This window comes from Lithobates pipiens, unplaced genomic scaffold (genome assembly GCF_037356315.1).
Source record: "Lithobates pipiens isolate NorthernLeopardFrog02 unplaced genomic scaffold, aLitPip1_a1.2 Scaffold_22, whole genome shotgun sequence".
Lineage (NCBI taxonomy): Eukaryota > Metazoa > Chordata > Amphibia > Anura > Ranidae > Lithobates > Lithobates pipiens.
In genome coordinates, this window is record NW_027507784.1 from 227,044,274 (window position 1) to 227,071,149 (window position 26,876).

Genomic DNA, 26,876 nt, shown 5'->3' on the forward strand with positions numbered 1-26,876 from the left:
TCTATTAAGTCCCGGACTAAAGAACTGGCTTCTAAGCACTCCACGAGGGACTAAAATACCCAAAGATTTACCTCCCACCATGATTGCCACGACCAAAGCTTGGAAATTGTTAAACCAAGAAATTCATTGTGAATCTAGTATACCCCAAATGACGATTCCTATCGAATCCTTACATCATCTATCACATGATCTATCTCTTCATCATTGGACTCAAAAAGGCATTAATCATATTAACCAACTTATTACAGGTACACAAATACAATCCTTCTCTGAGCTACAAAAACAATTTAATTTACTTCATTCAGATATATCTACATATACCCTACTACAAAATTGCCTCAACAAAATCAAACTTCCTCTATACAATATTTCACCAACAATATGGAAATTTCTTAATTCCTCCTTAACTCATAAAAAAGGAATCTCCTTAATATACAATATTTTACACCTCAAAAGTATATTTACGAAATCCACCTCTCATTCACATTGGGAAAATGATTTACAAAAATCCTTTACGGATCAACAATGGGAACAAGCACTTAAAAGTATCTATAAAACTACTAAAAGCTCAGCACTATGGGAACTTACTCAAAAAAATTCACTTAGATGGTATTTGACGCCATCAAGACTAACATCCTTTAATTCATCTTTGTCGGATTTATGTTGGAGATGTAATTCCGCTAAAGGCGATATGTTTCATATTTTTTGGAGTTGCGACAAACTCCAAGAGTTCTGGAAAAGTGTCTTTCTTATATTAACAGACATAACTCAAATCCAGATTCCACTTCTACCTGAGTTAGCGATATTAAACCTAACTATAGAAAACATACCATACCCTTTTCGTCATGTAATGACACACGTCTTTCTGGCAGCCAGACTGTCCATAACCAGATTATGGAAATCTACAACACCTCCAACTGTCTATCAACTTTTAGATACTGTATCCTTACACTACAACTATGAATTAATGATGGCCTCCATTGCAGGCAATTTATCAAAAGAAAAATGTAGGTGGTCACCTTGGGAGGGATGGTCAAAATCCGCTGATTTTCTGAAAAAAATCTTAAACAATATTTAGGCATACTTTACTGAGTTTTCAATTTCTGGTTTCATTATTTTTGGTTAATTTTTAGCTCTTTATGTCTACAATGCTTAATATTAGCAACATTTCCCTCCCCTAGGACACAGCTGAGTACCCATAGAGGTGTTTAAGGGAGGCTAATATTTTTCATCTATACAATTAAAATATTTGTATTAGTTAACTTTATGATTTTATGTACGTACTCTATTATTAATATCTTATTGCGTGAACTAAACGTCTTTAAGAATATCAGAAAAAAATATATATATATATTTTTTTTTTTCTATTTTTCATTATTGTTCTTTTGTTTACGCGTATTTGAAATTTATTGTACAATGTACTTTATATATGCTTTATTTTTAAAAATCAATAAAAATCGATTGATTAAAAAAAAATATATATATATTTATTGCCACTAATCCTCAACTTGTTAGCACTATAAAATTGCTATCGTTGTTATACAAATTGTTAAGATATTAGTGTCCATACCCTTTTGCAGGGACCTCCTGCTGAAAAAATATATATAATAGTGATGATTAAACAGCCCCAAATTGGTGTTTGGAAAAAAGTGAAATTACATATAAAATTGTGATACTACTGAAAAATTCTTAAATGTCTTAAGATGTTTTGAGGTACGAGCTGCCTCTACTTGGTATACCCCCCGAAAATGGGTGTGGCTTATTAGCATGTGAAAAAAAGTCAGGTAGAATTGGCGCTATACCCTTAAATAAAATGTGTGTCAATGTGTGGCACTCTATTAATTAAAGGGGTTGTAAAGGTAAATTTTTTATTTTCTACATAGGTTCCTTTAAGCTAGTGCATTGTTGGTTCACTTACCTTTTCCTTTGATTTCCCTTCTAAATGTTTTTTTTCTTTGTCTGAATATCTCAGTTCCTGTTTCTCCTCAGTAAACTTCTCACCATCATCCGAGCTGGTGGTTAGTCAGCCAGAACAGCTTACTGAACAGCTTACTGGGGTGAAACAGGAAGTGAGCAATTTAGACAAAGAAAACAAAGAAAAAAAACATTTAGAAGGGAAATCGAAGGAAAATATAAGTGGACCAACAATGCACTAGCTTAAAGGAACCTATGTAGAAAATAAAAAAAAAATTACCTTTACAACCCCTTTAATAAAATTATTCCTAATCTGTGCAATTGGTTAAACAGTTATACATCCATACCAATAAAGGTTGTGAAACAATAAAAAAAAAAAAAAAAAAAAAAAAAAAAAAAATGGTGATATACACCTAGTGAAAAATACTGAAATACTGAAACACTTGGTGGGCACTGATAGGCTGCATTGGTGGGCACTGATAGGCTGCACTGGTGGGCACTGATAGGCTGCACTGGTGGGCACTAATAGGCACAGATAAGGCAGTACTGATGGGCACAGATAAGGCGGCAAAGATGGGCACTTAAGATGGCACGGATGGGTGGCACAGATGGGTGGCACTAAGGGGCACTGATAGGTACCACTGATAGATGGGACTGATGGGCACTGGTAGGTGGCTCTGATAGGTGGCACTGCTGGGCACTGATGGGTGGCACTGATGGGCACTGGTAGATGACACTGATGGGCACTGGGGTGCAGCACCGTTGAGGCAGATTGTGGGCACTGCTGGGTGGCACTGTGGGCACTGCTGGGTGGCACTGTGGGCACTGCTGGGTGGCACTATGGGCACTGCTGGGGGGCACTTATTTTTTTAATGAGGTGGCACTGGCAGGGGGCAGGTGGGCACTGGCAGGGCTGGCCGTGATCGGGACTGACGTCCTGATCACGGCCGCCAGTGATCGGCTCTTTTTTTTTCTCCTTGCGCTGTCAGCGCGAGGAGGAATTATAGCCGATTGCCGGCTCTGTTGTATCACATGATCAGCTGTCATTGGCTGACAGCTGATCACGTGGTAAGGGGTCGGGATTGACCCCTTGCTCGGATCAGTGATCAGGCGAGTCTCATAGGGGGCGCGCAGGCCGCTCGTGCACGGGACGATGTCAATAGACGTCGTCCCGGCAAAGGAGGTCCGCGCTGTAGCCGTCATTCGGCTATAGTGCGGGTCTCAAGTGGTTAAACAGTTCATAATCCAAATGGTGCCTCGTGCAAATATCCAAAGAAAATCCCTGGTGTGCTTTGGTGAAAATGAATTATATTGCGCTCACCAGATCTTTACCCCTACTGGGGTAAAACTGCCTTCACAGTGTATAGCCCCTGTGTCGCTCTCTGGCATCTCCCTGGGAATTTGGTTATTCATCCATCCACAGTTTAGATTCTCATTTAAGTGTTACATGTAAAAAGGAGGAGAATCCATAGTGTGGTATGTCTAAGAAAGGTTTATTGAAAACAGAAAACTACTCACAACTTATCAGAGCAAGATTTACTATAAGAAATCCTCACACCACCAGCTGCTGCGGTGTATTCAAAAGGGGTCTCTTCTCTATAGCCACGCCTACTGGTTTTGTAGTGCTGACGTCATCAAGAGCGGCCATATGAGTGAACCTCATCATTTATATAGGATGCAGTGTTCTGTACATGCACAGAGTTATCTAGCGCCATCTTTGTAAGGGGAACTGGCCAGGTCTGCAGATATATACCGATTCCCCAAATTGTATTTTCTTCCCCTGGGCGCCTATTATAGCAGGGGCTTGCGGGGTCTCCAATCATCCTTCCTGCTAGGTTGTATAATAAACTGGAGGAAAATAAAAATAAACGTGCAAAGCCCCTCCCCCTGCTACTAGAAATGGAAAAAAAAGCATTACTACGGGCTCAGTTAAACAATTGGAACGCTGCATCCTTATACATTTGATCACAGCTAAAATGATTAACACCTGTGCCCCTGCAGAGGCACAGGTTCACAATGTTTTATTCATTACAATCAAATGCCAAAATAAAATAAAAAAATATGTGAAAAACCTTATATAAAAAAATATATAAAATTGAATAAAATAAATGTGAATATGAATTAAAAAATAGAAATAAAAATGAAAATAGAAATAAAAATACAGAATGCACATGAAGAAAAGGGTATGTATGTATTTGTCCCCCATTTTTTGTGTATATATATATTTTATTCCACTGCGTATAAAGAATTATTTTAAAATTCCAAAAAATTATGAAAATCTTCTCATTTTATTATGTGGGAGGAGGAAGATGTTTGTTTATAGGGGAATTTAAGATTCCTTTTTTTTCCTTTGTGCCAGTTACTATGAGAGAAAATGTAAGTTTACATAGAATATTTACGTTTACTTAACATTCAACCCAATATTGTGAGGAAAAGTATGAGTTTGCTTGGAGTTTTTATATTTGCATAACATCCGACCCAACACACAGTGGATCTGAGATTTCTTTGTTTTTTCAAAAAAAAGGAAAATTATATGGACTTATAAATGGATCTTGATCCCAGTATGTCTAGAAAGATTTGTCACATAAAGTGTGCAATAAATTGGGCATGCATTATTTAGTGTCTAAATTTAAAGGAACATTTAGGGCTTATAAACAAACCAGTGGAATTGTTCCCAAACCCCAGAAAAGAAGGGGAAAGGGGAAAAAACACCACTGGGAAAAAAGCACCAATCCTTCCCCTCATATCCTAAGGGGTTTAGTTATGCATTACATTCAACCATAATTTTAGAAGCTTTTAAGCTTTACATAGAATATTAAGTTTACTTAACATTCAACCCAATATTGTGAGGAAAAATATGGGTTTGCTTAGAGTATTTATATTTGCATAGCATTCGACCCAACACATAGTGGATCTGAAATTTCTTAGTTTTTTTCAAAAATGGAAAATTATATGGACTTATAAATGGGTCTTGATCCCAGTATGTCTAGAAAGATTTGTCACATAAAATGTGCAATAAACTAGGCGTGCATTATTTAGTGTCTAAATTTAAAGGAACATTTAAGGCTTATAAACAAACCAGTGGAATTGTTCCCAAACCCCGGAAAAGAAGGGGGAAGGGTAAAAAACACCACTGGGAAAAAAGCACCGAACCTTCCCCTCGTATCCTAAGGGATTTAGTTATGCATTACATTCAACCTTAATTTTAAAAGCTTTAGATGAGATGAAACCATATACAAATCCCTGTTTGTACCAGGGATGTTTCCAAACCTTTATGATAAAGTACTAGGTCCCAAAGGGTACCTTATACCTTTTACGGATGCAGTTACAAGTCGATGTTTAAACCTCTTGGTTGGAGGGTGTCCAAACTGAATATCCATTTAGTTTCATTTTGTGACACCTTAATCCGTTTGTCTTCTCCCCTCCAGTGTCCCTTTATTTTGTCTATCACGTAAAAAGTCATCTTTTTAGGGTCCCGGTCATGAAAATCCCTAAAGTGCCTAAAAACACTATGTTTATTAAACCCATTGCTTATGTTCGTGATATGTTCTTTAATTCTAATGTGTAGCTCCCGTGTGGTTCGTCCTACATATTGCTTCTGACATGGGCATTCAATGACAGAAGTCACATGTGTACTGGTGCAGATAATTAACTCTTTAATCTTGAACTCATTTCCATTTGTGGTGGAACTAAAACTTGTCTTTTTCCTATTAGTTTGTTTACTGGACCGGCAAGGTAGGCATCTGCCACATTTGAAAAATCCTTTGAGGCTTTCAAAAATTCTTATTTGTTTTGGTGGATGCAATATATTCCTCACGAGTCTGTTTCTTAAAGTTGGTGCTTTCCTGTAAATAAAAGCAGGTTTACTTGGTAGAACTGTGTTTAATATGTTATCAGACTGTAGGATGGGCCAATGTTTTTTTTATTATCCATTCCAAGATCTTATACTGTCTATTATATCCCGTGAGGAAGGACTGTTCCACTTGTGATTGTCTCTTACTTTTCTTGTCTGTTGTTCCTTCTATTAGCTTTTTTCTATCCATCAATGCTATTTTTTCTTTCAGATCCTGAAGTTCCTTCTTTTTGTACCCCTTCAGTTTGAACCTTTCTATAATGACTTCTGCCTGTTTGAACTCTTCTTTATTGCTAAAGTTTCTGTATAACCGCATTAGTTGACCTTTTGGAATGTTTCTTATCCATTGGGGGTGGTGACAACTGGTAGTTGGAATATAACCATTGCGGTCTGTAGCCTTGAAGTAGGTGCGTGTACTCAGTTCTGTTCTGTTTGTATATCTGCAGGTCTAGGTAGTCTATACTATGTTGGTTCCAATTCCCCATGAATGTGATGCCATAGATGTTTTGATGGATTTCATCAAAGAAGCTTTGTAGTTCTTCCTGTGTGCCCCCCAAACCATGATGATGTCATCTCTATATTTTCGATATAGCTTGAGGTTTTTCCTGGGTACACTATATATTTGCTCTTCCTCCCATCTATTTAAAAACAAATTGGCCACACTGGGGGCATATTTAGCCCCCATAGCTACACCCTTGGTCTGTACATAATAGGTACCCTGATACCAAAAGTAATTGTGGCTCATTGCCAGCCTCAGGCGCCTTCCGTAATATATTTAATTTGCTCCTGTTTCAGATCAGTTTGTTCCTGTTATGCCCATTCCACACTACTTAATCCATCTTCCTGATTGATGTTTGTATAAAGTGAGTTAACATCAATTGTTACCAATATATCCCCTTCATTTATTTCAAAATTCTTGAGTTTCCGCGATGAGTTGTCTACTATCCTTCAAGTAAGATTTCCCCTTGATGACCATTGGTTGTAAAAATTCATCTATATAGGCTCCCAATCTTGAAAACAGTGAGTCTATGCCGCTAACTATCGGTCTCCCAGGCGGATGGGTCTGATCTTTATGGATCTTGGGGACATGGTAGATCACCAGGGTTTTGTCTACGTTGGGGGTCAAATACCTTGCCTCCTTCTTGTTTAAAATGCCCTTAGTCTCTCCTTTCTTCACATATGTTTTGAGGTCCTTTTCATACTGTTCTTTTGGGTTTTTCTTTAATTTTTTATATGTGTCCGGGACACTCAATAATTTCATCATCTCATTTTCATAGTCCTGTTTACTCAGGATAACCAGACCTCCTCCTTTGTCCGCTGGTCTGATGACAATTCCCTTCTTCTTCTTTTCTATCTGTTTGATGGTTTTCCATATGTTCTTTCCTTGTTTTGATCTCCAGTTGTCTCAGATCATTTTCAACCATCCTTTTAAAAACTTTTATACTTTCATTATTATGCGACTTGGGGTTAAAAATGGTAATTGTTCCTTAATTGTGAATGTCTGTAGGTTGCATCTTCACTTACTCTCTTCGTATGTTGTTTTCCTATGAAGAACTTCTTAATATTAAATTTTCTTGCAAACTTCTGTAAGTCTATATATACTTCAAATTTGTCTAGGTCTTTATCCGGGGCATATTTTAGACCCAGATCAAGTACCCTCAATCCCTCTTCATCAAAGGTAACCTGGCTCAAATTATATATTCCTTCCCCTAATACTCTCTTCTTCTTTTTCTTGATGCCTCCTCTCTTGCCTCTGGTCCATTTTCTTCTTCCCATATTGGTGTTCTGTATGTATGTTCTCTCCTCTGATCCCGCTGGTTCCCTTGCTGTTCCATGTGATTTGCTCTTATATCTTCCCATCTGCTCCATCTTGGATCCCATCCTCCATTTCTTCTGGAGTTGCCCTGGTATTGATTCCTCCAGGGGTATCTGAACAGTCTCCCCCCACCTTGGGCATGTGGGTCCCCTCCCCCTCTCAGACCTGGGGGTCTGTCCCTTTGTCCCCTGTGAAAAAAAATCCTCTCATTATAATGGTTCCTATACAGAGTATCCTGTTGGTATCCTCTAAGAGGGGAATATCTATTCCAATGTCTGGGAATATTTGGTGTATGGGGCCCATACCTCTGGTGTTCTTCATATGCATTTTGTTCCGGTCTCTCATAGTATCTCTCCATACTCCTATCTGTTCTTCTTCGGGCTGGTGTAAATGATTCCACCAGCCTATTTTGTTGTACTCTATTCTGTGTTGGTGTGGGTTGTTGCCACATCTCGTTCTCATTTTCTCCTATTACTAAATTTTTCATTTGACGCACTGTGTCTCACAGATGCTATGAAGGACTCGATCGTTTAAGCCCTATGGCTTATACTTGGACTAGTGCATTTTTGCAGAGGTCCATGGCTGAGCTATTGATCAGCCGAAGCACTAGGTGAAAACCCTTAGCCAGTCTGTGTCCCTTCCTGGGGTATGACAATTTAGAGTGGATAAGTACATCCAAAAGGGGTACAGCTCTCTTTACCAATAAAGGAGGTTCGAACAGTTCTCCTTTAATCATGCAGCCTCTCCTAATGCCTGGGGTATCTGCCTTTAGGCGGTCTCGACAGGGGCAGCACCAGGATCTTGGGGCAGAATGCCCATAAAGCAGAATGCTAAGGCCTTTTCATGAAGGAGCACCCCCACTCGTTTGAGTGAGGGGAAAGGTCCTGCAATTCTCAAAGTCTGGCAGGAACAATGTTAAGAGCAGAGTGATTTCTGCAATTTTTTTTTTTCTCTAGGTTACATCTAGAGTTTCAAGAGCCCGGATGGCCCAGTCAGCTTTCAATCTGAGGGTTTGGGTCCTGTTTGGGTGCTGCCTGTGGGGTCCTTTGGGCTGCTGATGTGGCAGTCTTTATGCAAGAGTGTCCGTCTCCTCAAAGAATGCTCCTAAGGTTCCAGAGAAAAAAAAAAAGAGAGAAAGAAAGAAGAGAAGTGTCCCTTTCTGGTCTCTGGATTGGCTGTTATCCCAGTTGGTGATATCAGAGATTCCCTTAGGGAAACGGGGGTTTTTGGCTCAAACCTTTTAAGGTCCCAGAGCCAAGCAGAGAGGTAAAGACCCACTTTAGATCTCGGAGATCTGAATTGGCACTTAAATATCCGATCCTTTCATAATTCGATCGGCTGTGTCCATCCTGCACGGAGGGGAGTTGCATATCTCCATGTGCTAAAGTTTCCCGCTTGCCAAAAATATCTGTGGTTTTAAATAAAAATAATTTTATATCAATCGTGGCACTGCCATTCGGCTTAGCCACAGCACTATGAGTGTTCTGAAAGATTCTGGCACCTCCTTTAGCCAGGTTAAAGGCTCAAGGCATAGTGACCCTAGCCTATTAGAAGATCTACTTTGAATAGATCATTCAGTCTCAGGTCTAAAACCAGAGTCTGATCTCCGCTGTAGATAGCTGAAATGTCTAGCTTGGATTCTCAGCCTAGTAAGATTCTCCTTAAAACCATCAAGGAGGTTACTTTGGTGGCTGGTTATAGATACCATACAAAAGAAGGTATTCTTATCCCAGACGTGAATCAGTTCCATTGTAGGACTAACTCAACTTATCAAGAATGGAAGATTCCTTCATTTTGGCTGCAGGAGATTTTTAGGGGAAATGGTGGCCTCCTTCAAGGCCGTCCTTTGCGCGCGGTTTTATTCTAAGACTGCTTCAAGACACCATACTGTTGGTATGGAATAAAGAGGATTCATGCCTTGTTTGTTTCCAATACGCTTGGCTCCCAACATAGGTCAGAGCCTAAATTGGTGGTTGTTATCCAGCAGGAGGGAAAATCTTTTTCCTGCAAGGTGTTAACAACAGATGCCAGCCTTCTAGGCTGGGGAGCAGCCCTGGAAGAAGATTCTGTCCAGGGGAGATGGTCCAGGTTAGAGGACCTTGCCTATCAACTTTGTTGGAATTTTCAGGCAGTACATCTGGCCATAGAATATTGGTGGTCAGATTACAGGACTGTCCTGACAGGATTCAGTCTGACAGAGCCACAGCGGTGGCTTACATCGATCACCAGGGGAGGCACGAGAAGTCGTGCAGCCCAAAAAAGAGGTGAATAATGTTCTAGCTTTGGAAGAACACAACACTCCTTGCCTATCGGCAATTTTAATATTTCAGGCGTACTACTTGAGACGCCAACAATTATTACCGGGAGAATGATCTCTTCACCCCGACATCTTCCTAGCAGTATGTCAGATGGGGTACTCCGGACATGGACCTATTCGCGACCAGATTCATTAATAAGGTTGACAACTTTGTCAAACAAGGGGTCCGCTAGCAGGCGGAAAAGATGCATTAGTCTTCCCAAGGGATCAGTTCTCACTGATCTTACCATTTCCTCCAGCTCTGCTACTTCTGCGCCTTCTCTGCAGGATTAAGCACAAACAAAAGGAGGTGATTCTGGTGGGGCAAGCGTGGCCCAAGAAGATCTTAATTTATCGAGATCATAAAGATGGCAATTTAAGTCCTTTGAACTCTGAAATTATAGTCAGACCTTCTTGCACAGGGTCCGGTATTTCATCCTACTTTACGGACAAGGAGTTTAACAGGTTTGACTGTTGAATCCCACTCTATAAAAGATTGTGGGTGATCTCCTTCAGTAGTGTCTACTTTGATTAATGCCAGGAAGCTAGCTTCCAGAATTACTTGCTATAGAATCTGGAAGGCATAGGTTTCTTGGTATGGATCCAGGGGTTGGCACCCCAGGAAGTATGTCAACAAGCAAGATTCCTGCATATGAGATCTGAAATGAAGCTGGCCTTAACTTTTATCGAGCCAGATCCAGGCCGTGTCAATGTTTTTTTTTCTATGGCCTCTTGCTTCCCACTCTTGGTGCATAGCTTATTCAGGGGGGTAACACGGTTTATTCCCCCTATCAAGGCACCTCTAAATTCTTAGGATTTAAAATTGGTCTTGTTGGCTTTGTTAAATCAGCCGTTTGAACCTTACGAGAAATTCTCTTGGTTCTTTGACAAGAAGGATAATCTTTTTTGCTTGCCATTTATTCTGCTAAAAGAGTATTGGAACTAATGGCTCTGTCTTGTAAGAGCCATATTTCATCATGCATAAGGACAAGGTGGTGTGATGTCCTCATCCTCAATTCTTACCAAAAGTGGTAACAGGTTTTCATTTAAATCAAGATATTATTCTTCCTTGTTTCTCCCCAGAAGCCTTAATCTGGGGAAGAGAAAGCACTACAGTCTCTTGATGTAGTAAGGCTGCAGTATGAGTCCTCTGGCCTCCTGTTTCCTTGATTCTGTCGCCCCCTCCTTCAGTTGCCATTGCTATGGGACATCCCACATAGTTATTACTATGGCTCTGTGTCCCTTGATGTAAGAAAAGAAAATAGGATTTTTAAAACAGCTTACCTGTAATATCTTTTTCTTTGATGTACATCAGGGGACTCAGAGATCCCTCCCTTCTTCTTCTCATACACTTTGATTGCTTGGCTACAAAACTGAGGACTCCCAGTAATGGGAGGGGTTATATGGGGGAAGTTTACTTCTTAAGGGGCGTGCCAGTGTCCAGCACCTGATATGAAGATGTAACCCACATAGTTATTACTATGGCTCTTTGTCCCCTGATGTACATCAAAGAAAAGGATTTTACAGGTAAGCTGTTTTAAAAATCCTAGAAATTTCACATGGTTGCAGTGTTGCATGAATGCGCAATTGTCATTCAAAGTGTGACAGTGCCGAAAGCTGAAAAATGGCCTGGGCAGGGAGGGTGTGAAAGTGCCCTGTATTGAAGTGGATAAGAGCTGTTAGAAAAGTATTCAGTAAATTGGGACTGCTTTCTATATATGCAATCGTAGCACTGCTTATTGCTTGACTTAATTGAGGTTGTTTTTAGATCTATATTATATATGCATCTCATAATAAAAATATTCACGCATTAATGGAATAAAATAAAAAAGACAGGCTTTCTTGTTGTAGAGTAAAGAATGGCAGTTGAAAAATTAAAACTACTTCCCAGTAAATGCTGGGAAGAAATTGCATTATTTTTCCCAGCATTCACTTGGGAGAACTCCATACCTCCTGGGTATATGCATTGCTTCTAGAAAAATGAATATTGAGCCTAAAGCCTCGTATACATGATTGGATTTTCCGTTTTGTTTGAGGACAGACTGTTAGCCTAAAATCTGACTGTTTGTACACTCCATCAGACAATTGTTGGATTTTCCACAGACAAATGTTGGATGGCGGGCTTATAAACTGTCTGTTGTCAGATTTTCTGATTGTGTGTACACAAGTCCATCAGACAAAAGTCCAAAGTACAAACACGCATGCTCGGAATCAGTGCTCACCAAACACAACATTAGCAGAAGGTGCCACTAAAATCCGATCGTGTGTACGAGGCTTTAGGGTACAGCTTCTGCTAGTAGCTGTACTCCCTATACATAATAAATAAGGGCAGTTTTACTTAGTGGTGATAGGAGGTAGGACATCTCTCCAGGGCCGGACTGGGATTAAAAACCAGCCATGTAAAAATTTTTTATACCAGTCCCATAGCATTATTATACCAGCCCAACAACATGACGGAATTTTCTTTTTCATAAATAGGAAAACCATGCACTTTAAAGCACATTTGAAGAGTGTATTATATATAGCTGTTGCGGAACAACACGTCCCATGAGGCATTGTAGAACTCAGACGTGACTAGGCATGATGGGAATTGTTGTTCCTGAACAACTGGAGGGCCATAGTTTGGAGACCCCTGATTTTTTATAGACAAGACAGATATAAAAGCACATGGGGCTTTTTATAGTATATATGTGTATATATATATATATATATATATATATATATATATATATATATATATATATATATATATATATATATATATATATATATATATAAAGCAGATTCCAGTTACAAGTGGAGCAATCATTAAAGGGGACCCAACATATACTAAGGTAAAGGGGGAGGTTACTGATAGAAAGGGGAAGCCTTTATATCCGTGCCCCCTTACATGATTGTATTCACTCCTCCCTTACATCACTGAGCCTCCCTCAGACTGGCCTGGCGGCGCTGTCACTAACCTGCTTTCAGGTGCAAGAGATCAATGCAGCCTCACCAGTGCCCATCAAATGCAGCCTCACCAGTGCCCATCAAATGCAGCCTCACCAGTGCCCATCAAATGCAGCCTCATCCATGCCCACCAAATGCACCCTCATCCATGCCCACCAAATGCAGCTTATCAGTTCCCATCAAATGCAGCCTCATCAGTGTCCATCAAATGCAGTCTTATCAGTGCCCATCAAAATGCATCCACATCAGTGCCCATCAAATGCATCCTCATCTGGGCCCACCAAATGCAGCCCACCCGTGCAGTACCCACCAAATGCACCCCACCTGTGGAGTGCACACCAAATGCAGCCTACCAGTTCCTGGAACACGATCTCCCGCTGTGTAATGGAGCTTGGATTTTAATTTCACACCCAGGCAGCCATGGTTACAAAGTCCCGCCTCCTAGACACAAGTCACACTAATTCAATTTCCCAGGGTTGGATCTGTGTTCCATCAATCACAGAAGCCGGTCTAGGAGGTGGTATTTTGTTACAGAGCGGCCAAACAATTCAGACCCCAACTCCATGACACAGCGGGAGATTGCCGCTGTGTGTGGCCACATACAAGAGGAGGAGGAGGGAGGGGAGGACTGCATTTGAGCTTCGGCGCCCGGGCGGATCAACCCTGGCCGCTGCAGTCACAGCTCAAAGTGGCCTACCGGGAAGTTTCCCGATAGACCAGTCCGGCCCAGCATCTCTCTGCATCTCTGCTGGATCATGTCGCTGAAGATTTATTCGCTAATATGTATGATGATCTAGTACAATTATCAGTTTGAGGTTGTTTTTACTATATATTAACATTCTGATCTTTCTGTTTGTGATTTGGAAAGGTTTGGCATACCTCCAAGCTCTGAACTTTGAACGAATTGTTATGTGTCAGCTGAACCCACTAAAGATATGCCTTCCCACAGTGGTTAATTTTTTTGCTGCCATTACTAGGTAAGTACAATTCTGCATCCTGTTTCTGCATATATACATGTCCCATCTAGTTCAGGCAAAAGACAAAAATAAAACTTGCATCCTCGAATCCCAAAACCCACAGTCGAAAAAAGGAAAATATCCTTATAAAGTGTATTTCAGTTTGCTTCCACAGAATCTAATTTCTTCCTAAACCGCTAAGGGAACTGAATTCTCCTGCCTTCTGCACTCTGGACTCTGACAGTATACACTCCTGGACTCTGCACTTTACATTACATATGCCTGTATTACGTACCCCTGACACCTGCACTCTGCATTACGTGCTCCTGATCACTGCATTCTATGTGTTACCTACTCCGCTAAACTGAGTTTTTTTTCTCCAGATTAAGGTGTGTGTGTGTGTGGGGGGGGGGGGGGGGGGGAGTTTGTAAACACTTTGTATAAATCAAACAACATAAATCAAAACTCTATCAAACTGGATGCAAAAACTTTTAGGCCCGGACACCATACCCATCAACATTCTTGAACTAAGGACCATTTGTCTATGCCTGCTGCAGTGGACTGACCATCGACCAATAAGGGTTCATTTGGACAATGCCACAGCTATGGTAGCCACTCGTGGATGCAGAAGAATGGTCTCTTCACTCTGTGGTGCTCCAGGACATCTTTCACCTTTGGGGGATACTGGTCTGATCTGTTGGCATCTCGCTGCAAAAGCAAAGTTGACAGGGTCATCGCCAGTATCAGGATCCCTTGGGTGTCTTCACAGTGGACACACTGTAGATCAGTTCCAGCTGATATATATGAATAGAATAGTGCTGCGCTATAAGGGGGGAAGGGAGGGGTGAGGAGGAATGGGAGGAAAGGGGATTGGTATATCAATATAGAAAACTGAGGCTATTTCATATCAAATAGACACAAAAGAGTGTGGAAAAATCTCATAAATGTGATGTTAGAATATTTACATCGCAATCTATCTGTATAGTGAACTCTTTCTGGTGCAAAAGTGCTTAAATTATATACAAAATATATCAATAAATATTCATGAAAAAATGTATAATCAAAATAAAAAAAAAAACACACATAAACAATGTGCAAGCTTCGCAATAAATGCAATGCTACAAGTGTCCGTGCAAACAACATAAATGTGCAATCTTCAACTAGCTCGGGATAACCCAAATAAAGTGCTAGTGCTCCCAGGTAGTGCAATGGCAGAGAGAGATGATTCTCCTTTCCTTTTCTCTGTTTAAGTGGATGGGTGTCCCCTTACCTTACTGCTGTAAGGTTACAGCATAAAAGTGGGTTTTGGAACTCTTGTATGTCCCCAGGTGGGGTATCCCCAGGGTGATTTCACTAGTATCTGGTCATCTCTAGGTACACTTGGGGTGAGTATACAATCTCTCTTTTCTCATTAATGTAGTGGATAGACCTCATAAACAGGGGCAAGAGGGATGCTTGATAGTGTAGTACTGTTTAAAAAAAACGTTTTTATTGCAGTAAAATAAGAGGGTACTCACATTTAAAATAAATGAGCAGAAACAGAGACAAGCAGCGAGCTCGTAGATGTCACTTCCGGTATCTTGTTTTCCGACGCGTGTTCGTCACAGTCACATGACTTCATCAGGGAATAAACAGAGATAGTGAAAGTGTCTTTTATATGCCAATGTAAAGTATGTATGGTGGCCATTTTGTTGAAACATATTGTGTAAAAAAATATGAAACGGGAACGGCCGAATATTTAACATCAATTGGTTATAAATGGTAATACATATCACTAAAATAGAACTAGAAGCGAAAAAACAAGAACATTTTTTAAAAGAGATAGAAAAATGAAAAAAAAAAAATATATATATATATATATATATATATATATATAAAATATAATATATGAAACCGGATATATATATATCCAATGGGGTAGATACTAAATTAAAGTTATATTCTAATCCACACATATGAGTGTATATAATAGAAAAGTTTAAATTTATATATAAAATTCCGGAAGTGTCGTGTGCATATAGACAACAAATTTCCATAGTTACAGATTGGCAGAGAAACTAGTAAATAGAGAATTAATCTTGCAGTATTTAAAGAAAAAAAAATAGAATAAAAAATATAAATATCAAAAATTTAATTAAATGGATTTTTACGCTAGACACTCTTTCACCCCGAGGCCTCAATATAAATTTTGATTTAAATTGCTTCATTAATAATTTTTAATTACTCCTCTATTCCCTTACTTTACTAAAAAATCTTCTGATCTACTCTCCTTCCAGTATCACATATTTTGATGATGATCTCTTGCCGGTAGTTATCTACTCTAAATATCCTCAGTGTTCATCAATTATGCCAAATAGAGGTTCTTCTATACCAATTTCTAATAATTTTTGATATATTTTACACAATATACCCCCGGTTTCTCTGCTTAATTTATGTGGAGAAGGTTTGCCGATAACAGACTTCCAGGGTCACAAACCACCAAAAAAATGGCCGCCAAGGAATTTCCGGTGGCACAAAACCCCAAAAAATTTCTGTGATTCAGTTTCCAGCGATCGTGACTTCAACAAAATGGCCGCCATAAATACTTTACATGAAGAATGAAGTCACGTGACTGTGACCAACACGCGTCAGAAAACGAGGTATCAGAAGTGACGTCTACGAGCTCGGGGATACCCCGCCTGGGGACATACAAGAGTTCCAAAACCCACTTTTAGGCTGTAACCTTACAGCAGTAAGGTAAGGGGACACCTATCCACTTAACAAACCGAGAAAAGGAAAGGAGAATCGCCCTCTTTCTGCCGTTGCACTACCTGGGAGCGCTAGCACTTTATTTGGGTTATCCCGAGCTATTGGAAGATTGCACAGTTTTTTATGTTGTTTGCACGGACACTTGTAGCATTGCATTTATTGCGAAGCTTGCACATTTTTTGCAGTGTTTGCACGAACATTACTAATACTGGCACTTGCACTTTATAAGTGTTTTCTTTGGATTATCGCATCGTTGCACTTTATATGGCAGTAGCCTATATGGACAATTTCTTTGAAATTTAAATTAAATGTTTCTTTGTTTTTTTTATTTTGATTATACATTTTTTTCATGAATATTTATTGATATATTTTGTATATAATTTATTTAAGCACTTTTGCACCAGAAAGAGTTCACTTATACAGATAGATTGCAATCTGAATATTCTAACATCACATTTATGAGATTTTTTCACACTCTTTTGTGTCTATTTGATATGAAATGGCCTCAGTTTTCTATCTTGATATACTGATCCCCTTTCCTCCCATTCATCGGTCAGACGGCCACCTTCTCCACCGCTCCTTCTGTGACTGACCGAAGCCTGAGCAACACGTTGTCCAGGACCAGAAATTTGTAACCTCCCAGTCTCTGGGAATGCGTTGCACAGACCTTTCTGCAAGGCCTCCTGAAGATGTTTCATCCTTTGCTCCCTCTGCGACGACAAGATAAAGTCCGCAACCTTACCCTTATAGCGTGGATCAAGGAGGGTTGCCAGCTAGTAATGATCCCTCTCCTTGATCCGACAAATATGAGGATCCTTCTGCAGGCTTTGCAGGATCAGGGAGGCCATATAGCATAGGTTAGCTGTGGCATTCAGTCCGGAGTCATCTGGGTCACTAAGGATGACATGATCCGCAGCCACCTCCTCCCAGCCACGTACAAGTCCATGTGTTTCTTGGGACTGTAAATGTTCCCTTAAAGACTGCTGCTGATGCTGAGTGCCAGGCTCCACCTCCATGCTGACACAATCCTCCTCCTCCTCCTCCTCTTCCTGTGTGATCGGCGGGCCAGCAGGAACACTGTCTGGATAAAGGGGGCCTTGAGAGGTAAGGAAGTCCTCCTCTTCCTGCCTCTGTTCTGCCTCAAGTGCCCTGTCCATTATTCCATGCAGCGTGTGCTCCAACAGGTGGACAAGAGGGACAGTGTCACTGATGCATGCACTGTCACTGCTCACCATCCTCATGGCCTCCTCAAATGGTGAAAAGACAGTGCATGCATCCCTGATCATGGCCCACTGGCGTGGGAAAAAATACCAAGCTCCCCTGACCCTGTCCTGGTGCCATAGTCGCACAGGTACTCATCGATGGCCCTCTGCTACATGTGCAGCCACTGCAGCATGTCCAACCTTAAGTTCCACCTGGTGGGCATGTCACAGATTAGGCGATTTTTGGGCAGGTTAAATTCCTTTTGGAGGTCAGCCAGTCGAGCACTAGCATGACTGGTGGAAATGCACACAGACTTTCCTGGCCTGCCTCAGAACATCCTGTAAGCCTGGTTTCCTGCCCGAGAACCACTGTACCACCAAGTTAAGGACGTGAGTCAAACAGGGCACATGGGTCAGTTGTCCCTGTTGGAGGGTGGAGAGGAGGTTGGTGCCATTGTCGCAAACCATCATTCCTGGCTTAAGCTGGTATGGCACCAACCACCTCTCAGCCTGCCCCTGCAGAGCTGACAGAATCTCTGCCCCAGTGTGGCTCCTTTCCCCCAAGCACACCAACGCAAGCACTGCATGGCATCATCAGAGCCTTCAAAACGCTGGGCATCCTCCTGAAGCATGTACCCAACACTGTGGTCAAACAGTTCGGGGGACTCCTTAGGAGGACATGGGGCTAGGGAAAAAGTGACCGATGCCATTGAGCCGAGGGAAGAGGCCACATTGGCAGCTGCTTTGCCAGACAAAGTACCCTGAGCCTGGGTGAGAGAGGAGGAGAAGGATGAGGACAGCTTGGTCATCCACTCTACCAAGTCTTCGGCATGTGCGGCTCAACAAGGCCAGCTGCCGAGAAAAAGGAAAAGCATGTCCCATGGCCACGTGCTGATGAGGATGCACCGTGTCCACGACCAGCACTGTTGCCTCTAGACACAGAGCCTGCTTGCCCTCTTTTATTGGCTCGTGACCGTCTGCCTCTCCTTGTTGGCCTTCCAGACATACTAATGGCCTACAGGGAGATGTAGCTGCACAAAGCTGGGACGTATATACTGATTATACCGCAGCTATCAGAATCAACTGCCTGCCTGTAGAATTATTAGCATGAGAACACCAGCAATTGTCTTCAGGTAGCTTTATGTGCACACTGTGCAGAGGACACAGTACATCAACTGTAAATACTGCAGCTGCCTGCCTGTGGTATAGGATCAGAAGAACACCAGCAATTGGGGTAGCTTTATGTGCACACTATGCAGAGTACATAGTACACCAACTGTAATTACTGCAGCTGCCTCCTGTGGCATGGAATCAGAAGAATACCAGCAATTGGAGTAGCTTTAAGTGCACACTGTGCATAGGACACAGTACACAGGAACAAATCTAGCTAAACTGAATACAGTGTGTATGTGTGTGTATATATATATATATATATATATATATATATATATATATATATATATATATATAATATGCACACAACACCTAGGAAACACACACACATATATATATATATATATATATATATATATATATATATATATATATATATATATATATATTACACTGCAGCTAACTGATGTGCCTCCTGCCTGCTCTATCTAACTCAAATGAAATGACACTGCCTCTCTCTCTATCAGCATGCCGTGACATACTAAGCAAGGCTGACTTCCAGGCGGCCTTATATAGTGTGGGGTGTGTACTAAACCCCCTGAGCCATAATTGGCCAAAGCCACCCTGGCCAATCATCAGCAGCAATGCACTGCGATGCCGCAGTGACTTATGGGCCGTGACGCGGCAATTGAATTTGGTGTGAACGGCCCATAACATTCGCAATTAGACGAACAGTCAAACAGCTGATGTTCGAGTCGAACACGGGTTTGACTTGAACATGAAGCCCATCCCTATCTGGAACCCATGCTACGCAAGCTAAGAGCTATCCCTGATATTAAAGCGGGATTCCGCTCTTTTTTTTTTTTTTTCTTACCTGTGTTACAGGTGGGCGACTGCTACCTTCGCTTAGCATCCACGTCCGGCGTTTTTTTGACCCCCAGCGCGACGATTCTTTTCCTCGGGATGACTTTTAAAATAGTGCTCTGGCATTTTCCATTTTAAGTGTGGGCGTCTGAAGCCCACAGGCATTTACTTCCTGTATATCGATGACGCTCGGCTCCCAGCATGCTCCGCTCCATCTCGCACATGCTCAGTGTGCAATGGTGGTAATGGCAGATACAGCTGCCTGCCCACTTTAAAAATGGCAAATTCGGACACGCCCTCGTCACGTGACCAGCATCCTAACGAAATCTCACGAGATTTCGCAATTTCATTGTCCCCCCATGGATTCTTGGGAAATTTCCCAGGGACCATTGCGAGGACGATAACCACGCCTACTCCCACGGGAGGACAACCAGGAAGTCAGCAGAAACATCTGAAATAAAAGGTAAGTAAAGAATATATTTTTTTTCAGGGTTCATTTAGGTAAGTATTCTATCTTGTGATTTTAATAATATGAAGTTTAATTTTTAGGTACCAAACCGCTTTAAAGACACTGACATCCTAAGTAAAAACTGTAAAATCGTGTCATATGCGGATGATATTCTGCTCTTTCTCTCTAATCCCATAACCACCATCCCCAACCTGATTAAAGATTTTACCCTCTTCAAATCTATATCTAATTTACAAATACATTTTGGAAAATCAAAAGCACTAAACATTTCTCTTCCTTCCACCCTGGTTTCTCAATGTCAAGCCAATTTCCCATTTGGATGGGGAAAAACAATCCCTTACCTATCTAGGTATCCAAATCCCTGCAAAACTATCCGACTTATACGACAAGAATTATATACCGATAATCAATACTATTCGACAAGACCTCCACAAATGGATGTCAAGGCACTTTTCTTGGTTTGGCCTTCTAGCGATAATAAAAATGAATGTCCTACCCAGAATCTTGTATTTCTTTCAGACAGTCCCAATCAAGATCCCCTTATCTTTCTTTACCAAATACAAGCGAATCTGCAGAAATTTAATTTGGGCATCTAAATTTTTGAGACTTAGTTGGGATAAAATGACCCTACCCAAGTCGAAAGGGGGGCCAGGACTCCCTGATACCATACTCGGCGTATAAGAAATCCTTCACGCTCCACTTTGTGAATGCCGTAAAACAATGTATACCTGTCCTGTGGAGAAGTACCCCCCCCCCCCAAATTACTGACTTGCTACGATGTGTGGAACATATAGCAGACATGGAAAACCTAATCCATCAAGCTAGAGAGGTCCCGTCAACATTTTGGAAAACATGGGCATGCTGGCTACAGTTCTGAGATTCTTCTGAGTTTCAGCAGCTACAACGCAACGCATAACATACTCAGGTAAAGGAACAAAGAGTTATTCAATACTTAAATATACATTCTCCACTGAGACTGAGCTTCTGCCCACTGCACCCCCCCCCTCCCTCTTTTTTTTTTCCTTCTCATTTTAGGTGCTATCCCCCCATGCATTCTACAGATTATACCTACTCCTAATATTATACAAACCTTCATGAGCAGGACCGACTGAACGGTGTTACGTAACAATTAATCTTTATGACGAACCATGACCGGAGGCTAAATATACAAAATCTTCATGCCAGAGATGAGGGCAAGTTAAGGTCATGAGTAAACCATTACTATGAGCAGGAGTCATAGCAACTACATCCCCCCCCCCCCCCCAACACAGTGTGATCCCGTAAGGGATGTTAGGGATATAAGATTGCCAGCTTTGGTTTGCCAGATACTCTTGGGCACACCCTCCGAGGATTACCCTCCTATACCTTGCGACAGTGAACTTAGAGTTCACATTCAACTACTCCTACTACGTATCATACAAATACAAATATAAAATGTATTTCAACTGTACATGTGTGCTGTATACGAACTGTGATCTTTATTGCTGTCCCTACATTCGAATATAAGACTGTATATACCTGATGTAATGTTTACAAATCTGTTTTTCTTGCTTGTATAACTTGATAATTCAATAAACTTTTGAAAAAAAAATAAAAAATCTTTCATTCTGGCCCTAACAACACTTGGACTTGAGCACCCCGACCGGTCAGGTCTTGACCTTGACTATTCTTTTTCGAAGAGCAGTGGCTCCTCATTCTCTATAAAGTTCCTTGTTCAGGGGGTGTCTCACTTTGTGCCCCCAGTTGTTATTTTGGATAATCCCTTGGCCGACCTTACTGGTAAATTGTTGTTTCTTGTGGCTGTTGCATCGGTGAGATTGGTCTTGGAACTCGCAGCCTTGTTCTTCATAAGGACAAGGGGGTTTTGAGACCTCCAGGTCTCCTTTCTCTCTCTCAGGAGGTTTCTCCCTACCACTTTAATGAGGAATTTGTCCTACCCTCTCTTTATCCTGCTCCAAAGCATCTCAAAGAGATTTCTCTCTCGGTCACTGCTGAATCACGTGTTCTTTGTTTATCTTCCCTAAGGGCTGTCTTGTGTCTTGTTCTAGGTGGATTAGGCAGGTTATCTCTAATGCTGTGTACTTGAGCGGAATGTCCAATAGAAAAAAGTCAGACAGAAGCTTTTCATTGGATATTCCAATCATGTGTATGCCTCATTGGACTTTTTTTTACAAAAATTCTGAATTTCACAAAAAAATTTTACACTATCATTCTGACTCCAGCATTTTTAAGCTGGTCCCAAACATTTTCTGGATCTTATAATGCTCTTTCTTATACATGTTCCTTGAGATACCAATTTTATTTTCCAAAAACGTCTTGTTTGCATCGGGGACCTGATTCTTCACAAATTCCAGAAGTTTCTCCAGCAATGACCTCCTAGCTTATTTATGATAATATAAGCTTTGTTTCACCTCCGACAAATTCCTTATCTCCTGTCTATGAAACTGCCCATGAATTCTGGGTCCGTAAAGTGATTCATGCCACTGGGCACTGCCGCCTCTTGGCTGCCACTGGGCACTGCCGCCTCTTGGCTGCCACTGGGCACTGCCGCCTCTTGGCTGCCACTGGGCACGGCCGCCTCTTGGCTGCCACTGGGCACGGCCGCCTCTTGGCTGCCACTGGGCACGGCCGCCTCTTGGCTGCCACTGGGCACGGCCGCCTCTTGGCTGCCACTGGGCACGGCCGCCTCTTGGCTGCCACTGGGCACGGCCGCCTCTTGGCTGCCACTGGGCACGGCCGCCTCTTGGCTGCCACTGGGCACGGCCGCCTCTTGGCTGCCACTGGGCACGGCGCCTCCTGGCTGATGCTTTCCAGACCCTCCTCCTGGCTGAGCTCATCCTGTGTATAAAAAAGGGATATAGTTGTAGTTTATCTTCATCAATCACACACAATTTTCAGCTCATGACTTGCAAAATGAATGTTAATAAATAGGAGACACTATCATTCTGACTCCAGCATTTTTAAGCTGGTCCCAAACATTTTTGGCCACTACTGTCTAGTGATATGTATACATAATTTTTTGGATAAAATCATTGATTTGTAATCATTTATATCTAGTTAACATCATTAATATTAGGACAATAAATGTCAAAAAATAATATACCTGGCTGCAGCTGAGCGCATCAACTTTTTCCAGGATGGAAGGCCCAGGTTGTTCCTCGTCAGCCTCTACTGGGGTTGAGGGAACAGGGAAGGGAAGGCTGCAGGGAAGGGTCGAAAGAGATTCCTTGGCTTCAGTCTGGTCATCCAGAAACCGCAGTTTGTTGAAGTACCACAGCCTGGGGACATAAACATTCTCTGCTGATGCTCCTAATCGGAGTGATTTCTGGATCTTATAATGCTTTCTTATACATGTTCCTCGAGATACCAATTTTATTTTCCAAAAACGTCTTGTTTGCATCGGGGACCTGATTCTTCACAAATTCCAGAAGTTTTTCCAGCAATGACCTCATAGCTTATTTATGATAATATAAGCTTTGTTTCAACTCCCACAAATTCCTCATATCCTGTCTATGAAACTGCCCATGAATTCTGGGTCCGTAAAGTGATTCATGTTTGTTGTAAGACAACACACATGACAAAAACACTAATGTCAGCCTTAACTCTCGTTATCTTATCCCAATATAGGCCTCAATCTTGAAGCAGTATAGGCCACTGTGATGGGTCAAGTTCAAATTTTACCTTAGCACGCTTGCCACTTCCGTTCATCCTTCCTCCACACACAGATCGTACATACGACACATGCATGTTATCTTATATACACTGCACATGCGTGAAACTCCGCCCGCATCGCCTGCCCCTGATGTTCTTTTTCATGAATATTCCCCGCCCCTTCTCTCATCGGTGCACAGTAGGAGCAACATGGCGGAGACACAGCAGGTGGTTGGAAATTATACCAGTAATGAGGAGTAATGAGGAGAAACAACGCGATTCCGGAGGAGGGGATTTAAGGCCTCCAATATGGCCTTTGTAGAAATGGTGGAGATGATGGACATCTTGCGGAGGAAGGATTATGATGGCAAACATGGACCGTACACCCATCCGAATTTGCGCAAGTCCAAGATCATGACAAAAGTTGTGAAGACTCTGCGGCAGAATTTTGGGGTACGATGCTCCAAAGACCAATTAAGGAAACGCTGGTCCGACCTTGAACTGAGGGAGCCGGATCAGTATAGAAGAATAAAGAAAGTGCTTCAAAAAAGTAAGTACTTGTCATGGGTTCCTATTATGATTATTAACTTGCATGCTGCTCCATGCGCTTTTCTTTATACTGTTTTACAGTTTTAAATGGCTACTTTCATATTTGTGGCAACAGTAATCATTCATAGGAAACATTGTTTGCAAATAAATACAATGTTTTTAGCTGATACAGAGTTAACTACATTTTGGTCATGCTAATTTGTCTTAAAAGAAGTTTAGGACATTGTTGTCTAGATGTCTTTGAAACTAGAATGAATTGCAAACTTCATTCAGTGGAATGTAAGGAAAGAACACTCGGCAGCTGTTTACAAATCTGCACTCAGGAGCACTAGTGTGGGACACCAGAGCACATTTTTTTAGGATGACCCTCACAGGTGCTCCAGTGGATACTTGGGGTGTCTCCCTCTGTAAAACTTGGCCAAAAAAAGTAAATATTGCAGCTTGATTAAAAGAGAATTAATCATGTCTTCAACTTGGATCTCTGCCCAAACAATTGTACACCACTTCCAAGCAATGTTTCATATTCCTATTTCTGGACTCAAATATCTGTGTGCTAAGTATACCTTTTTTTTCATTCTCATAGGGGAGAAAAGACTCGGAGGACACCAGGGACCCCTCACATCCCCAACAAGATTGGGAAATCAGCCCGAGACCCCCCCCCCCCCCCCCCGAGGATCTGGAGGAAGGAGAGGTGGAGGAAGTGGGTGAGATGGTCACTCAAACAGGTGAGTGTCTGACACCCCAGCTTCAGGTAATCTATGTATATGTATGCATATTTCTAAATACATGTTTTTTTTAAACCAATTTTTAGGTGATGTGCTGGTTGTGGAACAGGAAGCTGACCCTTTCATTAGAGCCAGCACCCAAAGGCTCATCCACAACATTATGCTGTGGAATGGGAAAATCGACAAAATATTCAAAATAAACTGAATGTTATGGAACAACAAATGAAGAACATGATAGCTGTGTTGGGGAGAATCTAAATTTTTGGCAAATCACATCCATATTCCCATTTGTTGGACTCGTCCATTGATGCCCATTGATCCCCCATGATGGGAGATGGCACGTTGACATTTGGACTCCCAATTTGTGTGCATCTTCAAAATTTGGCTTTTACAAGGGTGACATCACTCCATCTGATAAACCCAATATCAAGACATTTTTGACACTATAATGTCTGATATTGCCTTCAATTTTTATATGTTGAACTTTGTAAGTTCCAGAGTTGTGTATGTTCTGTTTTAAAACATGCCTATTTGTAAAAGAAAAAAAAAATTCAGAAAAAATAAATAGATTTTTTTTTAAAAATGATAAACACACGTGAATTTGCACAGAGTAAAAATTTTGAGAAACAACAATTTGGTTTCTTCTTTCAATGCTCAATACCAGTTTTGTAAGTTATTTTGTGTTTACAGTGACAATGGGGCTTATTTACTAAAGGAAAATCCACTTGGCACTACAAGTGCACTAGGAGAGCCTAGGAGACAGCCAAAAAGAAAAGCAAGCAATAAAGAAATTTCTAGATTTTATCTGATAATTTTTTTTATTAATACCCATAAAATAACATATTTCTCCCTAACATCACTGGCGCTTTGGGGGGCCAAGCCAGTACGGCCAGTATCCAGGCCCATCAGGGAATTTTCTGTAATAAGTCCGGCCTCAGTCCCGACTGAGGCTATATAATTCTGTGAATTTTTACTTAAATAATTGTGTAGTATGCAGCAGCATAGGATGATATGGTTGATTTTGTAGTACCCCATATGGATTGCTGTCAGAAACAGGTGGAACCGGCTGGTCATTTTCCGGAAGGCATTCTCAAGGACTCTTCTCGCTCTGGCCAGCCAGTAATTAAAAATCCTCCTCTCCGGGGTGAGGGTCCTTTGGGGGAATGACCTCATCAGGTGTTCGCCCAGACCGAAGGCTTCATCTGCAATAAAGACGAAGGGGAGTCCTTCCACGTTATCCGCATCAGGTGGCAATGCCAGGCCACCAGTCTGGAGACACTGGTAAAACTTTGTATGGGTGAAGACTCCTCCAGCCGATATCCGGCCATTCTTCCCCCCATCCACATAGAGGAACTCATAGTTTGCGCACACCACCCCCATTAACACTACAGTATTAAACCCCTTATAGTTATAATAGTAAAACTCTGAATGGGGTGGTGGCACAATGTGGATATGCTTCCCATCTATACTCCACAGTTGGGAAAGTCCCAACGGTCAGCAAAATGGGAGGCCACAGCCTGCCATTCCTGTGGCGTTAAGGGAAACTGTGGAGTCAAACAAGAAAAAAAAAAGTACTTTTGCATGTAACATTGCAACCAAATTAGACACAAACAGTCTTGGCCAACATCAGCATAACATTTTTTTTAAGGAGGATTTTAAAGACAAACCCCCTCTGATGGCCCATTGCTAAAATTGTATGGGGGGTAAGGGTTTGAGGTGACTTTGGGAGCCCAAAAAAAAAAAGCATCCAACACTCTGAATTTAAGGACAC

General features: G+C 41.4%; 1 protein-coding gene across 8 annotated transcripts in view; it reads left to right on the forward strand.

Annotated features, from left to right (window-relative positions):
- Positions 1 to 26,876, forward strand: part of RRN3 (RNA polymerase I transcription factor RRN3) — an 863,266-nt gene that overhangs the window by 725,636 nt on the left and 110,754 nt on the right. For 7 of the 8 annotated variants that reach the window (XM_077448886.1, XM_077448888.1, XM_077448892.1 and 4 more), the window contains one exon: positions 13,697 to 13,805. In XM_077448886.1, coding sequence (XP_077305012.1) covers positions 13,697 to 13,805 — 109 coding nt within the window. Of the gene's footprint in view, positions 1 to 13,696; positions 13,806 to 24,963; positions 25,106 to 25,191; positions 25,594 to 26,876 lie in introns of those variants that run through there. The other variant, XM_077448891.1, reaches the window with a different exon arrangement.